Here is a 16,742-nt window from a genome sequence, read left to right as displayed (position 1 = left end):
TAAGAGTTAAAAATGTATTGCAATATTATTCCATCAAATTTTTAATGTTTATGATAGCATTTTCACAGGAGAACCCGTGGCAGATAAGCATTTTGATAATGCGCCTCTGAGACTGAGTAGCGCAGACTTGATACAATATAGACTTGATAAGATGTACTGCAATACTGGAATGAGTCTCTCTACAAACACTAGTACATTTGTGCACTCACCCAAATGGATGCCTTCACTCGCGCACTAACATGTGCACATGCACACACACCTGCGCATACGCATGCACAGTGTTTGACAAACATGGATGTAAAAATGAAAAAAAACTACTACTTTCCACTGTATGACTAAGTATTCTAGGCATCTGTCCACCATTTACAATTTTATCAGCAACTGTACATTTTGATCACTTTTTTAATGTATGATTTGGTATGCTACGTATCCAACCATTTACAACAATATCACATTTAACCCCAATAGACTAATTCCGAAAGTAACTGTCGGATTTTTATGAGTTGGTTTAAGCGTGTTTATTCAAATTCTCACACACGTTTCAAACAATAACAACATTAAGAACGTTAACAAGCAGATTGCTTATGGACACGTTCTTGAAATTATAATCAATACACATTCAGATAGCAAAACATGGCGAACAAGTGATAGCTTCAACACTTATCTTGATAATCTTTAATTATATTTTATACAAATAGGGTAAAGAGAGAGACAGAGAGAGAGAGAGAGGGAGAGAGAGGGGGAGAGAGAATGCCTGGCTACATCAATTGCACAGTTAATATAATATCAGCCGAAGCGATTAGTTAACATAACATAGTCTTGTACAACAGAGAATATTTTCGTGTTCAAAGATATAGTTAAATCAGTATTTCCAAACAAGAGTGTTTTGCAGTCTAGAACGTGTGTTGGCAGACTATTGAATAAAATGGTTCTATGTTCTTTAAATTTTGGACAAGAAATGTTCAGAATCTTCCGGGCATGCTCCACACGTACATTCTAAATTATCAGAGAGGTGTCGGTTAACTAAGTCTTGTTGCAAATCGCTCATGTTTAATCTCAACCTGCTGTGAAGTACCTGTCCCTGGCGGTTGCCTAAATAATAATACTGTGGAACAACAACATCTCCATCGGTCAAATACCTTTTAAATTCACCAACTGACAGCGTTTGTTGTATATTTTCTGGAAGATTATTCCACAAAGCTGTCGTTGAAGGAAAAAATGAAGATTTATATAACTCACTTCTGCACAATGGAAACTTACGTTCAAGAGGGCGTTGTCTGTGGTAAGGATTTACATCGGAAACCAGGACCGGCAGTTTGGAATATAAATATTCTGGGGTTAAACGATTTACAATTTTATAATACAGCAAAAGTTTATGACGACGTCGCCTTTCTTTCAGGGGCACAAAACCCGATTCGTTATACAGTTTTTGGTGGCTTGTGCCACGTACTGCACCTACAATGATTCGGATTGCATCGAGATGCAATGTCTCCAACTCGTCTGCCAAACACTGTGTACAGTTATCCCAGATAACGTCCGCATAATCAAACAATGGTAACATAAAGGATTTATATATAACTTCAAGTGATTTTCTGTTTAAACGATGTTATGAGTTGTGGTGGAGTTTGAGCTTTTCCTTGCAAACACCGAGTCAAACAACACGTGACTAATCTCCACATGTGGTCGCTCGATCTATGCACTTAGGGTCAAGATCAATCACATCCGCAATGCGGATTGTCAGCTCCAATGTGCTTACTTTCGAACGAAAAGAGGGTTATAATGAGGGGATAGTGCGGAAAGCACAGATCTGAGCTAATCTTTGCTGGGATGCGAGTCATTCGTATGATTTCACAGACAGATCATCGCCTGTGCAGAGATACGCCATTCGCTAGTGATTGGCCTGCAGTGTCACGTGAGGCTCGACATGGTGTTTCTATGGAAAAACAAGGGAAAGCAACTCTTCCACAACCCATAAAAGCTTGACAGAGTTATTTCCCAATATCGTCTTTTGTACATTTTGATCACTTTTTTGTTTACTGTATGACTTGGTATCCGATGCATCCATCCAACATTTACAATTTGATCTCATTCAACACCAATTGCACATTTTTATCACTTTTTCACATGCACAAAAGTAACAATGAAGTAAATCTTGCTTATTCACACCTTGTAATCCTTGATACATTTCATGCAACATTTAATTCTGGTTTATTGCTTTAAATCACAGACATGCAAAAGACAGCGTATCTCCCCTTTTCAGACTGCTGATTTAATTTTCTGACCAACATCCATGTCATCGTCAAAAACACTTTAGCAAAAATGCATAGAATGCCGCTATAGGCTGTATATGCATGGGTGGGATTCTTCCGGAAATCCGGATCCGTAATGTCTGTACTGTGGTGACGGTTTTTTGGCTGTTAATTATACAAATCTTTCAGCGTCTGTGGGCCCCCAGACCCCCCCCCCCCCCCCCCCCTTAAAACTCTTCAGGATTCATGACATTTGTCAGTCTCACCCCTGTAGATGTTTGTTCTGTGTCCTCGAGGAGGGATTTTCTTATCCCATGTTAAAAGCTAGGCACATCTGTGCTGGTGCACCTGATCGTTTGCAAGAGAAGGCATGCGCTTTCAAGTCTAAAACCACAAAAGGCATAAAATAGAAAATACTGTGTGTCCAAAAATTTTAACAATGATCAGAAAAAGTATGTGCAAATTAGAAAGTGATTAATTACAAATATACAATTACTGTATCAGTCAACCGTGATGGAGAGAGCTTTGATTTCTGATAGCGCTTGCTGTATGCTAGCGTCGTACTCTTGGTTTGAGTAGTCCCTCTGTCCGTTGAGCGTGTTGGATAACTCTCCGTACAGCTTGAGAGCTTCTGTTGTATATTGCACCTGAACAGTTCAAAACCCACCATAAAACAAACTACACATGACCAGTTATCGAAAGAAGCGGTACAAAATAAACTGCACAAAGATGAACAGCCTAAATGTATACACTTGAAAATGACAAATGTTTAATGATACTGTTGTGGAAACGCTATCATATGTACATTTTTGTAACATCAAGGGCAGTATAACATACAGAAACAAAACCGTGACTCAGGATTATAAATTTGCTCGCAATTGTCAAAGATGTCACTTGTTCACAATTAGAGGATTCTTGTTACAATCAGAGGATTCTTATGTTAAACACACACACACACACACAGAAGTAGGTTAAGCACAAACACACATACACACACAAAGAAATTAGATAAAACACACACACACACAAAGATTACTTAGATAAAACGCACACGCACGCACACACACAAAGAAGTTAGATAAATCGTACACACACACACACACACAAAGAAGTAAGTACATGTTCCTGAACCCAAAGTTTTTCAGAGATAGACGGATTTGTTCACAGTAAGACAAAACACTATTAACGAACACCACAGCTTTATATACTTGAGATTTGATGAGGGCTTCCAAGGAAGGCTGGAAATACTGGACGCGGCTGTCGTGTAGCTTGGGCATGTCCTCCAACAGGGCTGCATTCTGACTGCTGAACTCGTTCTGCGCTTGCACTAACACCTTCTTGCCCTGCAAGTCATTGCAAATTTCCTTTCTGTCAGTACAGTGGAACCCCCTTTTTTAAGACCCCCCAATGTAAGACTTCCCCTTATTTAAGACCTTGCTTTTTCAGATGTGCTGTTCATAACCTTTGTAAAATTACCCCCATTTTAACACTACCTCCTTTGTAAGACCCGACTTTCTGAAATTTTTTGAGGTTATAAAAGGGAGGGGGGGGGGGGGGGGGGGGGGGGGGGGGGACTAGGGGGGGGGGGGGGGGGGGCTAGGGGGTTTCCACTGTATTTAGTGCATCATCTTTGTTCCATAAAACTGATTTCTTTGGATAACTATTGTCTTCCAAATAAGTTATTAAAACTGACTGTTTTGGATACAAAACTGATTGTTCTTTCCACTGACATGCAAAACTTGTTCAGGTTTTAGTTGCCTACTGGTGTGGGTGAAAATGCTAAGAAATCGGATGACTTACAGCATCAAGCTTTACAATGTTGGGACCAGTCCTGTCCCTCTCCTGATACCTGCTGACTTTGATCTGACATTTCTGAAGCTCCTGAAACAAGAGCACAAAGTAGTACTGTACTGTACCACCAACACAATTACAAACAAGAAAGAAAAGGAGAATTGTTTTTAATAATAATAATGAGGATATTCATATGGCGCAAATCCTAAAACAGTTCCAAGCGCCTCACATAAACGTACATAAATAAATCATTCTGTACACAATTCCAAATCAAATGATAATACACATCAAAATATACTTATACTCTTTACAAAGTTGTAACCCATATAAATCCAAGTCAAATAATTATACACATCGACAAAGACAAGAAAGACAAAGATAAAATACAGTCAATGAGGGAATGTTAAAATTGTTATAAAGTAGTCTTGTGTTTGTTGTTGTTGGTTTGCTGCTGTGGTGTTGATATCTTGACTAAAAGTCAATTTAAAACCAGGAAAGAACTTTTGCGCATTCAATACAAACAGAAAGCACAACAATTTAGAACATCTTGGATTTAAAAAACAAACAAATATCCAAGAAGCAACAACTTAATAATGATTAAATCTGGTGTGTGCAGGGGTAGGGGAGGCATAGGCACTACAGTGTGAAAACATATAAGCCACATCATGTCAAGTTTTATCAGCTGTACACAGAGAGACATTGTTCTCAGGCCTGTAGATCTTGCCCAGCCATGAGTTGCTTCCCTTTACCTGTAAAGACTGTTCTCTTCGCTTTACTGCAGCTTGAACGTTGGGGAATATTGTGTTCAACCTGGAAAGAAGATTTGCATGTTGAATAAGAACTTGTAATTTGGAGTCATAAATGTTGCTCTCACACTTAAAGGATCTCCCATCAAATAAAATTAAACACATAAAAAATAAAGTTTCCCTCAAAATTGACTAAAGAGATACCCAGTTCGGGGTTTGGAGCAATAACATTAGATAGCTGGAATATGTAACCTGTGCTAAAACAAGTGCTTGCAAAGTTGAATTATTCCAAGCAAAGAGCTGCATTACTATATTAGCCGACACTGATGGCATTTCTTGGTTCGGTCAAACCTGTCCGTAACGACTACCTAAGCCACTGACCAGAAGTGGTCCTTGTGGGCAGTTGGTCACTATGGAAAGGTGAATTTTGTAGAAAAAGTTTGTCGTGGATCCTTTGGGGTGGTTGTAATGGGCAGGTGGTCGTTGTTGAGAGGTGGTCCTCAGGGCAGGTTTAACTGTATATCAATGTGTGTGCTTCTTATTTTAGTACAGTGAATATCACTTGGTCAAAATTTGCTAGAAAATATGAGAAGCAAGACGTTGAAGTATCACACATAAACGTTTTCCAAGTACATAAATAAAAGGTTTTTGTTTCAGAGTTTGCACCATATCATTTTCTTTTACAATAAAACTCCAATACCAAGAAAAATGTACAAGGACATCTTCAACTATGCACTTACTTTTTAATGGGTTCAATGACTGCCTTTTGCAAAACTCCATTCTGAAACATTAAAACAGACAAATTTAACAGCATTGAAAGTACTTATTGTGTACATTTCTGAGTACATTGTGCTTCTTCTTCATCTTCTTCTGCGTTGGTGGGCTGTGACGTTGCAAGCAGAAAACAGAAATTGGCCACTGCAGAGGCTGGAACTGTACTGGATTGAAGGAAATGTGATCGTTCATTGCACATTTTTCTTCATAACCTCTGTAAATTTACCTCCAACGACCTCTTTTTCAATATCAGGATTTCTTAAATTTGTGTACATCTTAAAAATGATAATAATATAATAATGGCAGCTTATATTAGCGCGAACCACAGGAATCTATGCTCCCCGCGCTTGTCATAATAACTATGAATAAAAACATATTATTTGAACATCAAATACAAATATACATTCTAACAAAATAACATAATCAACTTACAACAACAAATTAGCCACTGATGGACAATACCATTCAGATACACAAGCATCCACAAGCGGGTTCCGGTGTCACGAACTGAAAACTCTGCCTGAACAATCCTTCTCATTGCAGTCAATGCGCATGCGCTAACATGGGGAGATTAATCAGGTCGTGAACAACCTAACCCTAACCCATGGTTCGTTCGGTCAAAGGGTCGAATTTTTTAAGTCCAAGACTGGCGCATGCGCATTGTCATTGACCGAAATGAGAAGAATTGTTCAGCAGAGGTTTCAGTTCGTGACACCGTACCGGCCACTATACTGCGACTAGAGCCCATCCCTGCATTGTGCTTACCACTTCTTGCATCTGGGTTTCCAGTGCACTGAGAGAATGGTCCCACTCCTCCAATTGCCATCGTAGATCCTGCTCCGACTGGCACAGAACTGTACCCAGCAGCTCTTGTGTCAGACGACGCTCTGTTTTTGTCAGGGCTGTTGCACATAAGAGAACGCAAGGCAAGATGTTTTATGTAAAGAGCAGAGAGAATTTTGATTCCATGTGAGATAGTGAGAAAAGCTTTCAGAAAATTCCTTGTTATCTTACTGTTTTGTTTTTGTGTGTGTTTTCTGTGTGTGTGTGTGTGTTTTCTGTGTGTGTGTGTGTGTGTGCGATATAATTGATAATGATAACAGCAACTACCACTACTAGAAATAAAAAATTATGTGAAGAAACTACATGGGTTCAGGTGTGGCTGGGCAATATGGTATTCAAAGAGAAGAAAGTCTTAACTTGTTTTATTAAAAACCTTTTCACCATTCAACTTAATTTCTGTTTTTCCTCCGGATGTCAAACCAATATATATGCATATTTCAACTTTTATCTTCTTGAGGGTTATTGGAGTGAAAATGGTTCCTAATTGCAGACCCCCTTAATCAAGCTCTAGCTTGCGCTGCTTACCTGAATTAGCCTCCACCAATCGTTTTCCATCTTTGTACAGTCTCTTTGTTACCTCATCTAGCCTGTAAAATGAAACGATATCACTATATAAATACATGAATAGAATATTTGTATGGTGCAAATCCTACTCCTAGTTCCAAGTGCCTTTAAAAATCAAAATAAAACAACAAAACAAAAACACAAAATGTATATATATATACCGAGCAACAAAAGAAACGCAAACAAATTCGTCATTGTTTGATTGACAAATTCTCCAACAATTACAGAGTTAGAATTATTAAACCACAAAAGTTTGATGAAGGCATGTTTGACCTTGCTTTTGTGTGATTATTTTGATGCTGTGACTGTTTTAACACACGGGACAAGGACAAGCAGGTTTAACGTTAAACACATAATGCACGCTTGCATGTGCAAGTGGAGCAGGAGAAATCTGATGTATGAGATGTGTTCACTAATGCATTAGCAACCAAAAGAGACCATGGCTGGGGATGATCCAGAAGCGCTGGCATGTGCTTTAAACGTGCATATGTCCACAGTCTATCACCTTCAGCAATGTTCTGTTGGCATTGGAAGCACTGCAGTTATGCAACGCGGTGGATTTTTCGCATTACCCCAAATAAGACAAGATCGCAATTTCCTGCCACAACATCTTCAAGATCGATTCAATACAGCCACGGACACTACCAGGAACAACATTGGAAGCCACCAGTGTCCGATCAGTGGTCAGAGAGCGCGATGAAGACTGACTGAGTGAGACCTCCAAAACTTTGTTAACGTTAAACCTGCTTGTCCCGTGTGTTGAAACAGTCGCAGCAGCAAAATAATCACACAACAGCTAGGTCAAACATGCCTTCATCAAACTTTTGTGGTTTGATAATTCTAACTCTATAATTGTTGGAGATTTTGTCAATGAAACATTGCAGAATTTTTTCGCGTTTCTTTTGTTGCTCGGTATATATATATATATATATATATATATGTTAACTTCGACCATTATTTTTAATAATCACTGAGACTCGTCGTGTAACCTCTACTTATGACGTACTATTATATGCGTTCATGTGTAACCATAGACACTTTGAAGAAGGCTTGCGTGCTAGCAAAGACTGTAAACTTGAGATAATGACAGTAATATTACGTCTTCATGTGACATACTACATGTATGTTCTATTGATAAATGTGTTTAATTGTAACCATAGACCCTTGATTTATGATACATTCAAAAAGGCATGCGGGCTGGTAGAGACTAAATACTAATCATATTTTTGAAGAATGTAACTTTACGTCTGTATGTGACGTACGATCAGATGTTCCATTGTTGTGTTGTAACTATAGACGCTTGGTCTGTGCACCTTGAAGAAGGCCTGCGGGCCGAAAATTTGGATTTAAAAAGATGCGACATTCTGGCTTGGTTTTGGACTTTTTATCGTGTTGTTTAAATAAGATTTTTTAAGTTTTAAAAAGTTTTCCAGCCTTCATTGTGTGGAGTGGTGCAGAGGAAAAAGAGTTTCTTATACATATATGTATATATATATATATGTACTAATAAACAATGATCTTACAATGCAAAGCAAATTCAAGTACATCGAAGCAAACTATCATTTTACAAATCATCAGTTTATGAATACCCTTTCTGCATGTGCCTCTGTAAAAAAAATAACAAGTCGCGTAAGGCGAAATTACTACATTTAGTCAAGCTGTCGAACGCACGGAATGAAACTGAACGCACTGTATTTATTTCACCAAGACAATACAGGTTCGTCAATCCCCGCGTGAAGGAAATCGCTCACCTTCCACGTGTAAAACGTAGTGATATTGACACGCCAGATTAGCGCGGTGGCGTATTGTGCAAAGCAGGAAAGCGCGCCGCTTTTCTGTATTCTTTTTGAGCTTGTTTTGAATACAACCTATCATATATATGTTTTTGGAATCAGGAAATGATAAAGAATAAGATGAAATCATTTTTGGATTGATTTCTTAAATTTTAATTGTAAGACTAATTAATCTATTTTCGTTAATTGTGATCACATTTTAAGAGTAAATATGACATATGTATATATTTTTAGATTCAGAATGTGATGAAGAATACGATGCAATCAATTTTAAATCTGTTTGCAAAAAAATCGATTTTAATGAGAACTTTAATGAGCAAACTCCTTAACTAAATTTTAAGCCTCCAAGCTGAAATGCAATACCAAAGTCCGGGCTTCGTCGAAGATTACTTGACCAAAATTTCAACCAATTTGGTTGAAAAATGAGACAGTGCCGCCTCAACTTTCACGAAAAGCCGGATATGACGTCATCAAAGATATTTATCAAAAAAATGAAAAAAACGTCTGGAGATACCATACTCAGGATCTCTCATGTCAAGTTTCATGAAGATCGGTCCAGTAGTTTACTCTGAATCGCTCTACACACACACACACACACAGACACACACATACACCACGACCCTTGTCTCGATTCCCCCCTCTACGTTAAAACATTTAGTCAAAACTTGACTAAATGTAAAAAGGTTGAGCCAAATAAACTGATAATACCAAATGTAATGTTTAAAATTATGCAGTTACTTACTCCTCCAATTTCTTTACTTCCTTCTCAAATTCTCTTTCAACCTGAAAGCAAAACAATCACAGATTGTAATTACATCATAGCATACCAGGGATTGGCTTGGGTTTTGTTCACTAAAGGTCCATTGACTGACTCGGCCATGAATCAATCAGTCATTTTGCAAACCGATCAGTCAAGAAAAAACCTTTTCTTCCACCTCGGGACTGCCGCAATTGAGCATTACGGCAGTGAGGAGAAACTTCTGAAAGTTGTTTACAATGTACAAATGAGAGGAAAATTCAATTCATTTCTTCATTTTCTTGTTTATTTTCCAATGGTCTTACATGAAGAGGAACACAAGGTCCGAGGACACAATAACCATATTTATTTCAATTAAGTAAGGAAGGAGAAGGAAAGGAAGCTAGAACAAGACAGCAGACAAAAATAAGACGAGCTGACTGACTCTGCTGCATGTCTATCGGTCAGTTGACGGATTGAGACCCATATATATGTGTCGGTCTTTTCTGAATTTAACATGGCAAAAGACCGATGACCGACGCCCAAGCCAATCTCTGGCATACCTCTTAGCAACTGATACACACGTATGTGGCAATTTGTATCATTCTGTATACATGTATCTAAACATGGCTTAAAATTTCATGCTGACCATAATTATGTCATGTTCTCATTTGAAAAAGCAAACAAAGTTACCTAAAATCAAATTAAAAATCCTGATTATACAAGATGTAGGGAACACAGGGAAGTAAGCACTCTGTGACTAAATATAGACAACAATAACAGTGAGTGAGAGTTAGGCGGAACCAGTCTTCAATCAATCAATCAATCAATCAATCAATCAATATGAGGCTTATATCGCGCGTATTCTGTGGGTACAGTTCAAAGCGCAGGGATTTTTATTTTTTAATTTTTTATTTTATGCAATTTATATCGCGCACATATTCAAGGCGCAGGGATTTATTTATGCCGTGTGAAATGGAATTTTTTTACACAATACATCACGCATCAGGGTTCGACACTAGCGGGGGCGGGGGGCGGAACGCCCCAGAGTTTTGTGTTCCGCCCCAAACATTGCCGAAGCTTGGGGCCCACTCCGCCCCAGGATAAATTCCAACAATGACAAACCGAAAATTCTAATGCCAGCAGAGCCAATCACTAAAAATCGCCAGTCAAAGTCGTCACTGAAATTTGCGTTACGATCAATGCCGCAGTCAAGAAAAAAACACATTCAAATCGTCGAAGGACAATGTCGTAAGGGAAATAACTCTCAGATTGCGCTCTTTAGCGTGAGAGATAAGTATCGCCTTCAAATGCCAAACGCAAAATGTGGCGACACATCCCTGGTGTAAAAAGACATGGAAATGAAGATGAAGAACAGGGTGGAGAGAAACGAAAAAAGGAGACCGATGCAGCCAAAAGCGCGAAGCGCTGTCGTAATTTCAATGTCAAATGGTTGAAAGAATTTCCCTGGCTTCAGTACGATGAAGAAAAACAGACAATGCATTGCCGCACGTGAATACTGAGAGTGGGCCCCAGATTTTTTTTTTCTGCCCCAGCAATTTCCATCTCTGGGGCCAGTGTGGCCCCAGGCCAAATAAGTTAGTGTCGACCCCTGCGCATTTACATCGGCCAGCAGATTGCAGCCATTTCGGCGCATATCCTACTTTTCGCGGCCTATTATTCCAAGTCGCACGGGTATTTTGGTGGACGTTTTTATCTATGCCTATACAATTTTGCCAGGAAAGACCCTTTTGTCAATCGTGGGATCTTTAACGTGCACACCCCAATGTAGTGTACACGAAGGGACCTCGGTTTTTCGTCTCATCCGAAAGACTAGCACTTGAACCCACCACCTAGGTTAGGAAAGGGGGGAGAAAATTGCTAACGCCCTGACCCAGGGTCGAACTCGCAACCTCTCGCTTCCGAGCGCAAGTGCGTTACCACTCGGCCACCCAGTCCTTATTGCACCTGTGAGAATAAGAAGCATTGAAATAAGCCAATGACTTTCATCATTCAGCGATTACAGAAGTTTTATGTGCCTCTAGCTGCCAAGAGACTGGTTCCCCATAACTCTAATTTACTGTGTGTGTCGTTGTTGTTATTCTTGTTGAGTTACAAGTTGTTTAAAGCACTTATGTTCTTAGATTTTGTCATTAGCACTCACTTGGTTATGATTTATGAGAATTAAAGCAAAGTTGATTCGTCTTCTAATCAAATGTAATATAGACTATAGAGCAACATTAATTCACTTACAGTACGCGAGATAACAGGTTTCTTTGTTCCCGAGCCAAGCCTACTGAAGGGATTCCTGAAACATGTCATAATGTTAATTTAGATTTTCACATCGTAATATTTACAGTCAACCTTTCTGTCATCCAGAGATCTATAGTATCTATGTGAGTTTTTAATCTAAAATACAAATGTTTCCAGTTCTGTATTCTACAGAAACTTGAGAAAGTCTCAAACAAAACCACTGCTTCTACGGATAATTCACTCGCTATGTGTGTACTCAAGTCCCAGAGCTACGTGGCTGTTGAACTGATAGCTGTCACAAAAAGGTGTCAAACAAAACATGTACGACCAAAAAGTGACTGTACGGCACGAGACTTGTCTCAGACGAAAGGGAACGCAGTCTTCTTCTTCTTCTTCCATATTGTGACCACGGTCATTTTGGCTGACCATTATGTCACATTGTGGAGGGTTGCAGATTCAAAAAAAAAAAAAAAAAAAAAAAAAAAAAAAAAAAAAACCCTAGCTAGAATCTACTGGGGGCTGGGGAGTTCCTGCACAATGCAGGAACACGACTCCTGCGCAGTGTAGGAGTCTGGGGTCTGGGGGTGTGAGAGGAGGAGGGATGAAGGGGTCTCGTTCCAGTCCCTGATTGTTCTTGGGAGGAAGCTGTTCTTTCTGTAGTTTGTTCTCGCTGGGATCCGCTTGAATTGCTGTCTCTCTGTGGGGACTCCTCTTCTAGCCCTTGGGGCGAGTAGGTGTAGCTCCTCGCACCTCACATGTGCGGATCCCGATGTGATCTTCTTCAGCATGGAGAGCCTGGCCTCTTTCCTGCGTTCTTCTAGCGAGGGCCACTCTAGTTCGTTGAGCATGTCGTCCACGCTGGCCGTCTGTTTGTGTCTGTTGAGAACAAAACGAGCTGCCCTACGCTGCACTTAAGTGCCCAAGAGTCAAGGTGTCCCTTTCGACAAAAGCAAAAGAACATCTCACACAAGTTATGAACTTGTTATTGTTCTGTAATACAAATTTGGGGACAATTAGGACTGACCAACTCATTCTTTGACAAAAAGTGGGAGTCCCTGCTCTCTCTGTTCAAGGCGGAAGTTGCCACAGATGGTCTGCTATCGAGTATCGTCTTCCGGTGTAAACATTAGTACTCTCAAACCTTACAAATAAGTGGCATATTACATCAAGAAAAAAAGTTTATACTTACATCTAAGGTTTTCTACAAACATTATCAGTTAGCTCATTTCACGAGCTATTGTTTGTGTTTGAAGTCTGCAATGATGAAATACTAGTTTAGAGTTTTATTTTGGTAACTAGCAGAAGCCAACATGGCTGCCCCCATACAACGGCTTACGAGACTGGCTTCCAAAACATTTTCTCGGTTTAACGCTGCTGAAGGATTCCAGAACGATCGACTGACCCAGCTGAGCTCTGCATTCAACGAAATCACGGCAGCAGACGTGAACTTTGATCCTGAGGTGATAAGAGAACGCGATAGATTGAGCACCGACAAGGCACCCGTCACCTACATCCACCTGTGGGAAGACGACACTTTCTCCATGGGTATCTTCGTGGTGAAAAGAGGCGGTCGTCTGCCGCTGCACGACCACCCGGGAATGTTCGGTCTGCTCAAAGTTCTTCACGGAACTCTGAAACTTTCGAGCTTTTCTGAGACAGGAGAGACGAACGTTCCAGTAGAAATGACCCAGCCGTTGCAGAAGTGGCAAGTACCTCTGGTGAAATCGGTAAAATTGGAAACGGAGACGAACCTGTCGGCAGAGCAAGGGTGCTGTCAGCTCACCCCCACCTCGGGAAACTTCCACGAAATCACGCCTGTCACAGAGATGGCAGCGTTTGTGGACATCCTGGCTCCGCCTTATGATCAGTCTGGGAGCAGAGACTGCCATTACTACCGTGAAATGCCAGTTCCTGGTGTTGATACTGGGAGTGGGTCCAAGGACAGTCGATGGATCATTCGAGTACCCCAGCCCATGGACTTCTGGTGTGATTCTGTAGACTATACTGGGCCTCTGTTGGATCCCAGCGACACTTGAAATGGATGAACTTACAAGTCAAATGTTCCTTGTGACGTGTAATCAAAACACTGTCATGATGACTAATGTTGTCATTCTTAATCTTAGGTTTTTATTATGAAAGTCGAAAGAGAGACAGAGAGTGTGTAAACTGTGATAATTACTTTTTAGAGACCTGACTGCTTTAAATACTTACTGATTGTTTGACAATGATTCAGGCGACACACATACTTGTACACAATGACACATACAACGTTATGACACACAGGGTTGTGGCTTAAATTGAAAAGATTGACAGATTTGTGATCACTGATTTGACAATGACAGGGCTCCCCACAGATACCCTACCTATAGGGTCCGGAATTTTAATGTTTAGGGGGTCACTTATGGGTCACCACCTCAGCGGAACTTAGAGTTAGAGAGATCCAACACCAGGAGGACATTTTGAACTTCTGTGAGACCTCCATAATGTAAGCGTCATTTGTCCCATCAGTCAGATTTATTGCACAAATTTGCATCGGTACTAGTCCGGCAGAACATTTTCTCATCTTCGAAATCCAGTACTGTGTATGCTCTATTCTGTATGGAAACTGAATGACGAGTACAGTCTGAAAATCAGTACTGACGATATGCATGGTAACGCAAATTTAGTGCATCCCGGAATGTGCTCTTATATCCGGTTCAGTGCGTCCCGGGACCCCCTTAAGATTTTCTGGGATGCTTTTTAATCGGCTTCTAGTGCATTAAGTATGCAAGGATGCACAGTTTGGGGAGCCCTATATATCATATACAGTGATGTTCCGAGGCGTCGGTCATCGACCGATTTAGGTTGTTAAATGACCGATTGCAAACACCTCTGTCCCGTCAAATGTCCGATCCGATCGCGAAGTCAGCGGTCATTGTCCAATAGTATTACGTCTAGAGCGGTCACTGCAAGAAGAATCTGTACAAACTGAAGTATCAAACCCCGTTAAAACGAGTTCGAATCGGGGCCTACTTGAACTTCAATTTTCACTCTCGGTCGAGCAATAACACAAGGGACGCAACTCTCGACCGAACAATATTACAAGAGCCACAACTCTCGCTACTTTTGACAGCGACACTTTATTTCCGCCGCCACATTTCTGCAAAGATGCCACGGAAGAAAAAGGTTTGCGTGGGAAAAGGGCAGACACTTTTGAGTGGCTTTGTTAAAAAAAAAGGACGACACGGACAGTCAAGTTGCAGGGCCTTCGGCCCCGTCGGATACTGAAGCCTCAGAAGGTGAGCCAATAGATCTACAACCTCAGGAAGAGACGCAGGAAGAGACGCAAGAAACGAAAGTAGGGGCGACCAGAAAGTTTGTGCAGAGCTGGTTTTCTATGTTCCCTTGGCTCAGCTACAGCAAAGAAAAAGAACTGATGTTCTGCACCATTTGTCAGGAGGATGGCGTTGCCTCAAACTCGTTCACTGTTGGTTGCAGCGTGAACGACGAAGAAGAAGAAGACTGTTGGTTGCAGCAACTTTCGCAAATCCGCACTGGCATCTAAAAAGGTTAGGTGCCATGATTGGTTCGCTTGATCTGAATGTCCTATTGTTTTTTTGTAGTCAGGACATGATGTCCTATTAGTTTTTTGATTCAGGACATTTTGTCCTGTTGCCCTCCAGTCCTAGGAACATCACTGCATATATATATATCTTAAGCTGAATGGGTTTTAATGTTTATAATATTTGTATTTAAAACGAGTATGACTGTATTATTCTCTGAACCCCTATAAGGAGAGAGAGAGAGCATGAGTGTGTGGGAGAGAGAGATTTGCCTTGTTGAGAAATGCTAAAAGTGACAGCAGTTATAATTGCACCTGGTAATTTATGTCAAACTTGTCAAAATTACATGCTTCAAAAAGCTTTTTGAGTTTGAATAAGAATTTTGTCTTCTTTATTCCATATTATTCTCAAGCACATGAATTGAATTCCAACCCCTATCAATATCATAATTCATGACACTCAAAGTGAAAGCTTTAATTTTTAGATCATAACATAAATATTGGTGATGTAAATTATTCATGCTAAATGTGTTTTAATTTATGCATAAATCATTAAATGTAGTAGTATGATAATAACGTTAACTTTAACCAGACAGCATATATATAAAAACAAAGATATACAGACCGTGAATAGCTTTTCTTTTCGATGTGAAATATGCAAAACGTGAAATTATGCATGTAGTGATGGCTATGTTTGCTTGATTTTCTTAAAATGTATAGATTCTACAGGGAAATGGTGACTTAAATCACATACCTTTCCTAATAAAAAGGGTGTTTATATAAGCAGGTTGTGTTTAAGAAATAAATGATACAGAAATTGAAAATACAGTTTTATTTTTCTGTGTGTGTTTCTGTGTGTGTGTGTGTGTGTGTGTTTGTGTGTTTTGTTTGAGAGAGAGAATGGATTCCTTTGTACTAATAATGTACTAGATTTATTTTTATTTATACCCTTCAGTATCTGTTTGTATTTTTTAGTCTATGTTTGAATATATGTATTCTGACAGACTGGGAATGGAGAGGACGGTGAAGGTGTATGTGCATGTCTGTACCTGCGTGTTTGTGTATGTGTGCGAGTAGACCGTATTCCCAGAAAAGTACTTAACAAATATAATTCTTCTAGATGTTATCCCCACACTGGCAATGTTGTTCTCAGTCTTCGGTCATTGACGCATACTTTTTTTATTCTGATGCATTATGAGCCCTGGTGGGTGGACGGTACGATAATTTTGGCATATATACAGGCACGGGAATTGTCCGCGAAATTGCGATAAGGAAAGTACGTTTCAGCGAAAATAAAAAATTGTCCATGGCAAAAAAAAAGGTAAATTAAATTATATGTATACTATTGTCTCTCTATCCATTATTTGCTTACACGAGAACTATCAAAATATTGGTCTAAAATGCTAATGGTCACCAACAGGGCTCTGCCCCTGTACCCCGCCGGGGCCGCCT

The 16,742-nt window shown here is 39.9% G+C and overlaps 2 protein-coding genes across 2 annotated transcripts; one reads left to right on the top strand and one right to left on the bottom strand.

Annotated features, from left to right (window-relative positions):
• On the bottom strand, positions 1 to 12,861 carry LOC138982621 (bridging integrator 3-like). Its single transcript, XM_070355952.1, has 11 exons — positions 12,774 to 12,861; positions 11,750 to 11,804; positions 9,503 to 9,543; positions 6,929 to 6,990; positions 6,326 to 6,462; positions 5,527 to 5,567; positions 4,790 to 4,850; positions 4,050 to 4,130; positions 3,458 to 3,592; positions 2,484 to 2,896; positions 1 to 2,431 (listed from the first exon to the last, which is right to left on the bottom strand). Exons 1-10 carry the CDS (start codon positions 12,779 to 12,781, stop codon positions 2,750 to 2,752), a joined length of 768 nt encoding a protein of 255 aa, XP_070212053.1. The 5' UTR covers positions 12,782 to 12,861; the 3' UTR covers positions 1 to 2,431; positions 2,484 to 2,749.
• A 63-nt stretch (positions 12,862 to 12,924) lies between these two features.
• On the top strand, positions 12,925 to 16,114 carry LOC138982622 (2-aminoethanethiol dioxygenase-like). Its single transcript, XM_070355953.1, has one exon. It carries the CDS (start codon positions 13,060 to 13,062, stop codon positions 13,783 to 13,785), a length of 726 nt encoding a protein of 241 aa, XP_070212054.1. The 5' UTR covers positions 12,925 to 13,059; the 3' UTR covers positions 13,786 to 16,114.
• The last annotated feature ends 628 nt before the right edge of the window (positions 16,115 to 16,742 follow it).

Source organism: Littorina saxatilis, linkage group LG12, assembly GCF_037325665.1.
Source record: "Littorina saxatilis isolate snail1 linkage group LG12, US_GU_Lsax_2.0, whole genome shotgun sequence".
In the NCBI taxonomy this organism is placed as follows: Eukaryota; Metazoa; Mollusca; class Gastropoda; order Littorinimorpha; family Littorinidae; genus Littorina; species Littorina saxatilis.
Note: the sequence above shows the minus strand (reverse complement) of the source record. Positions and strands in the feature narration are given on the sequence as shown.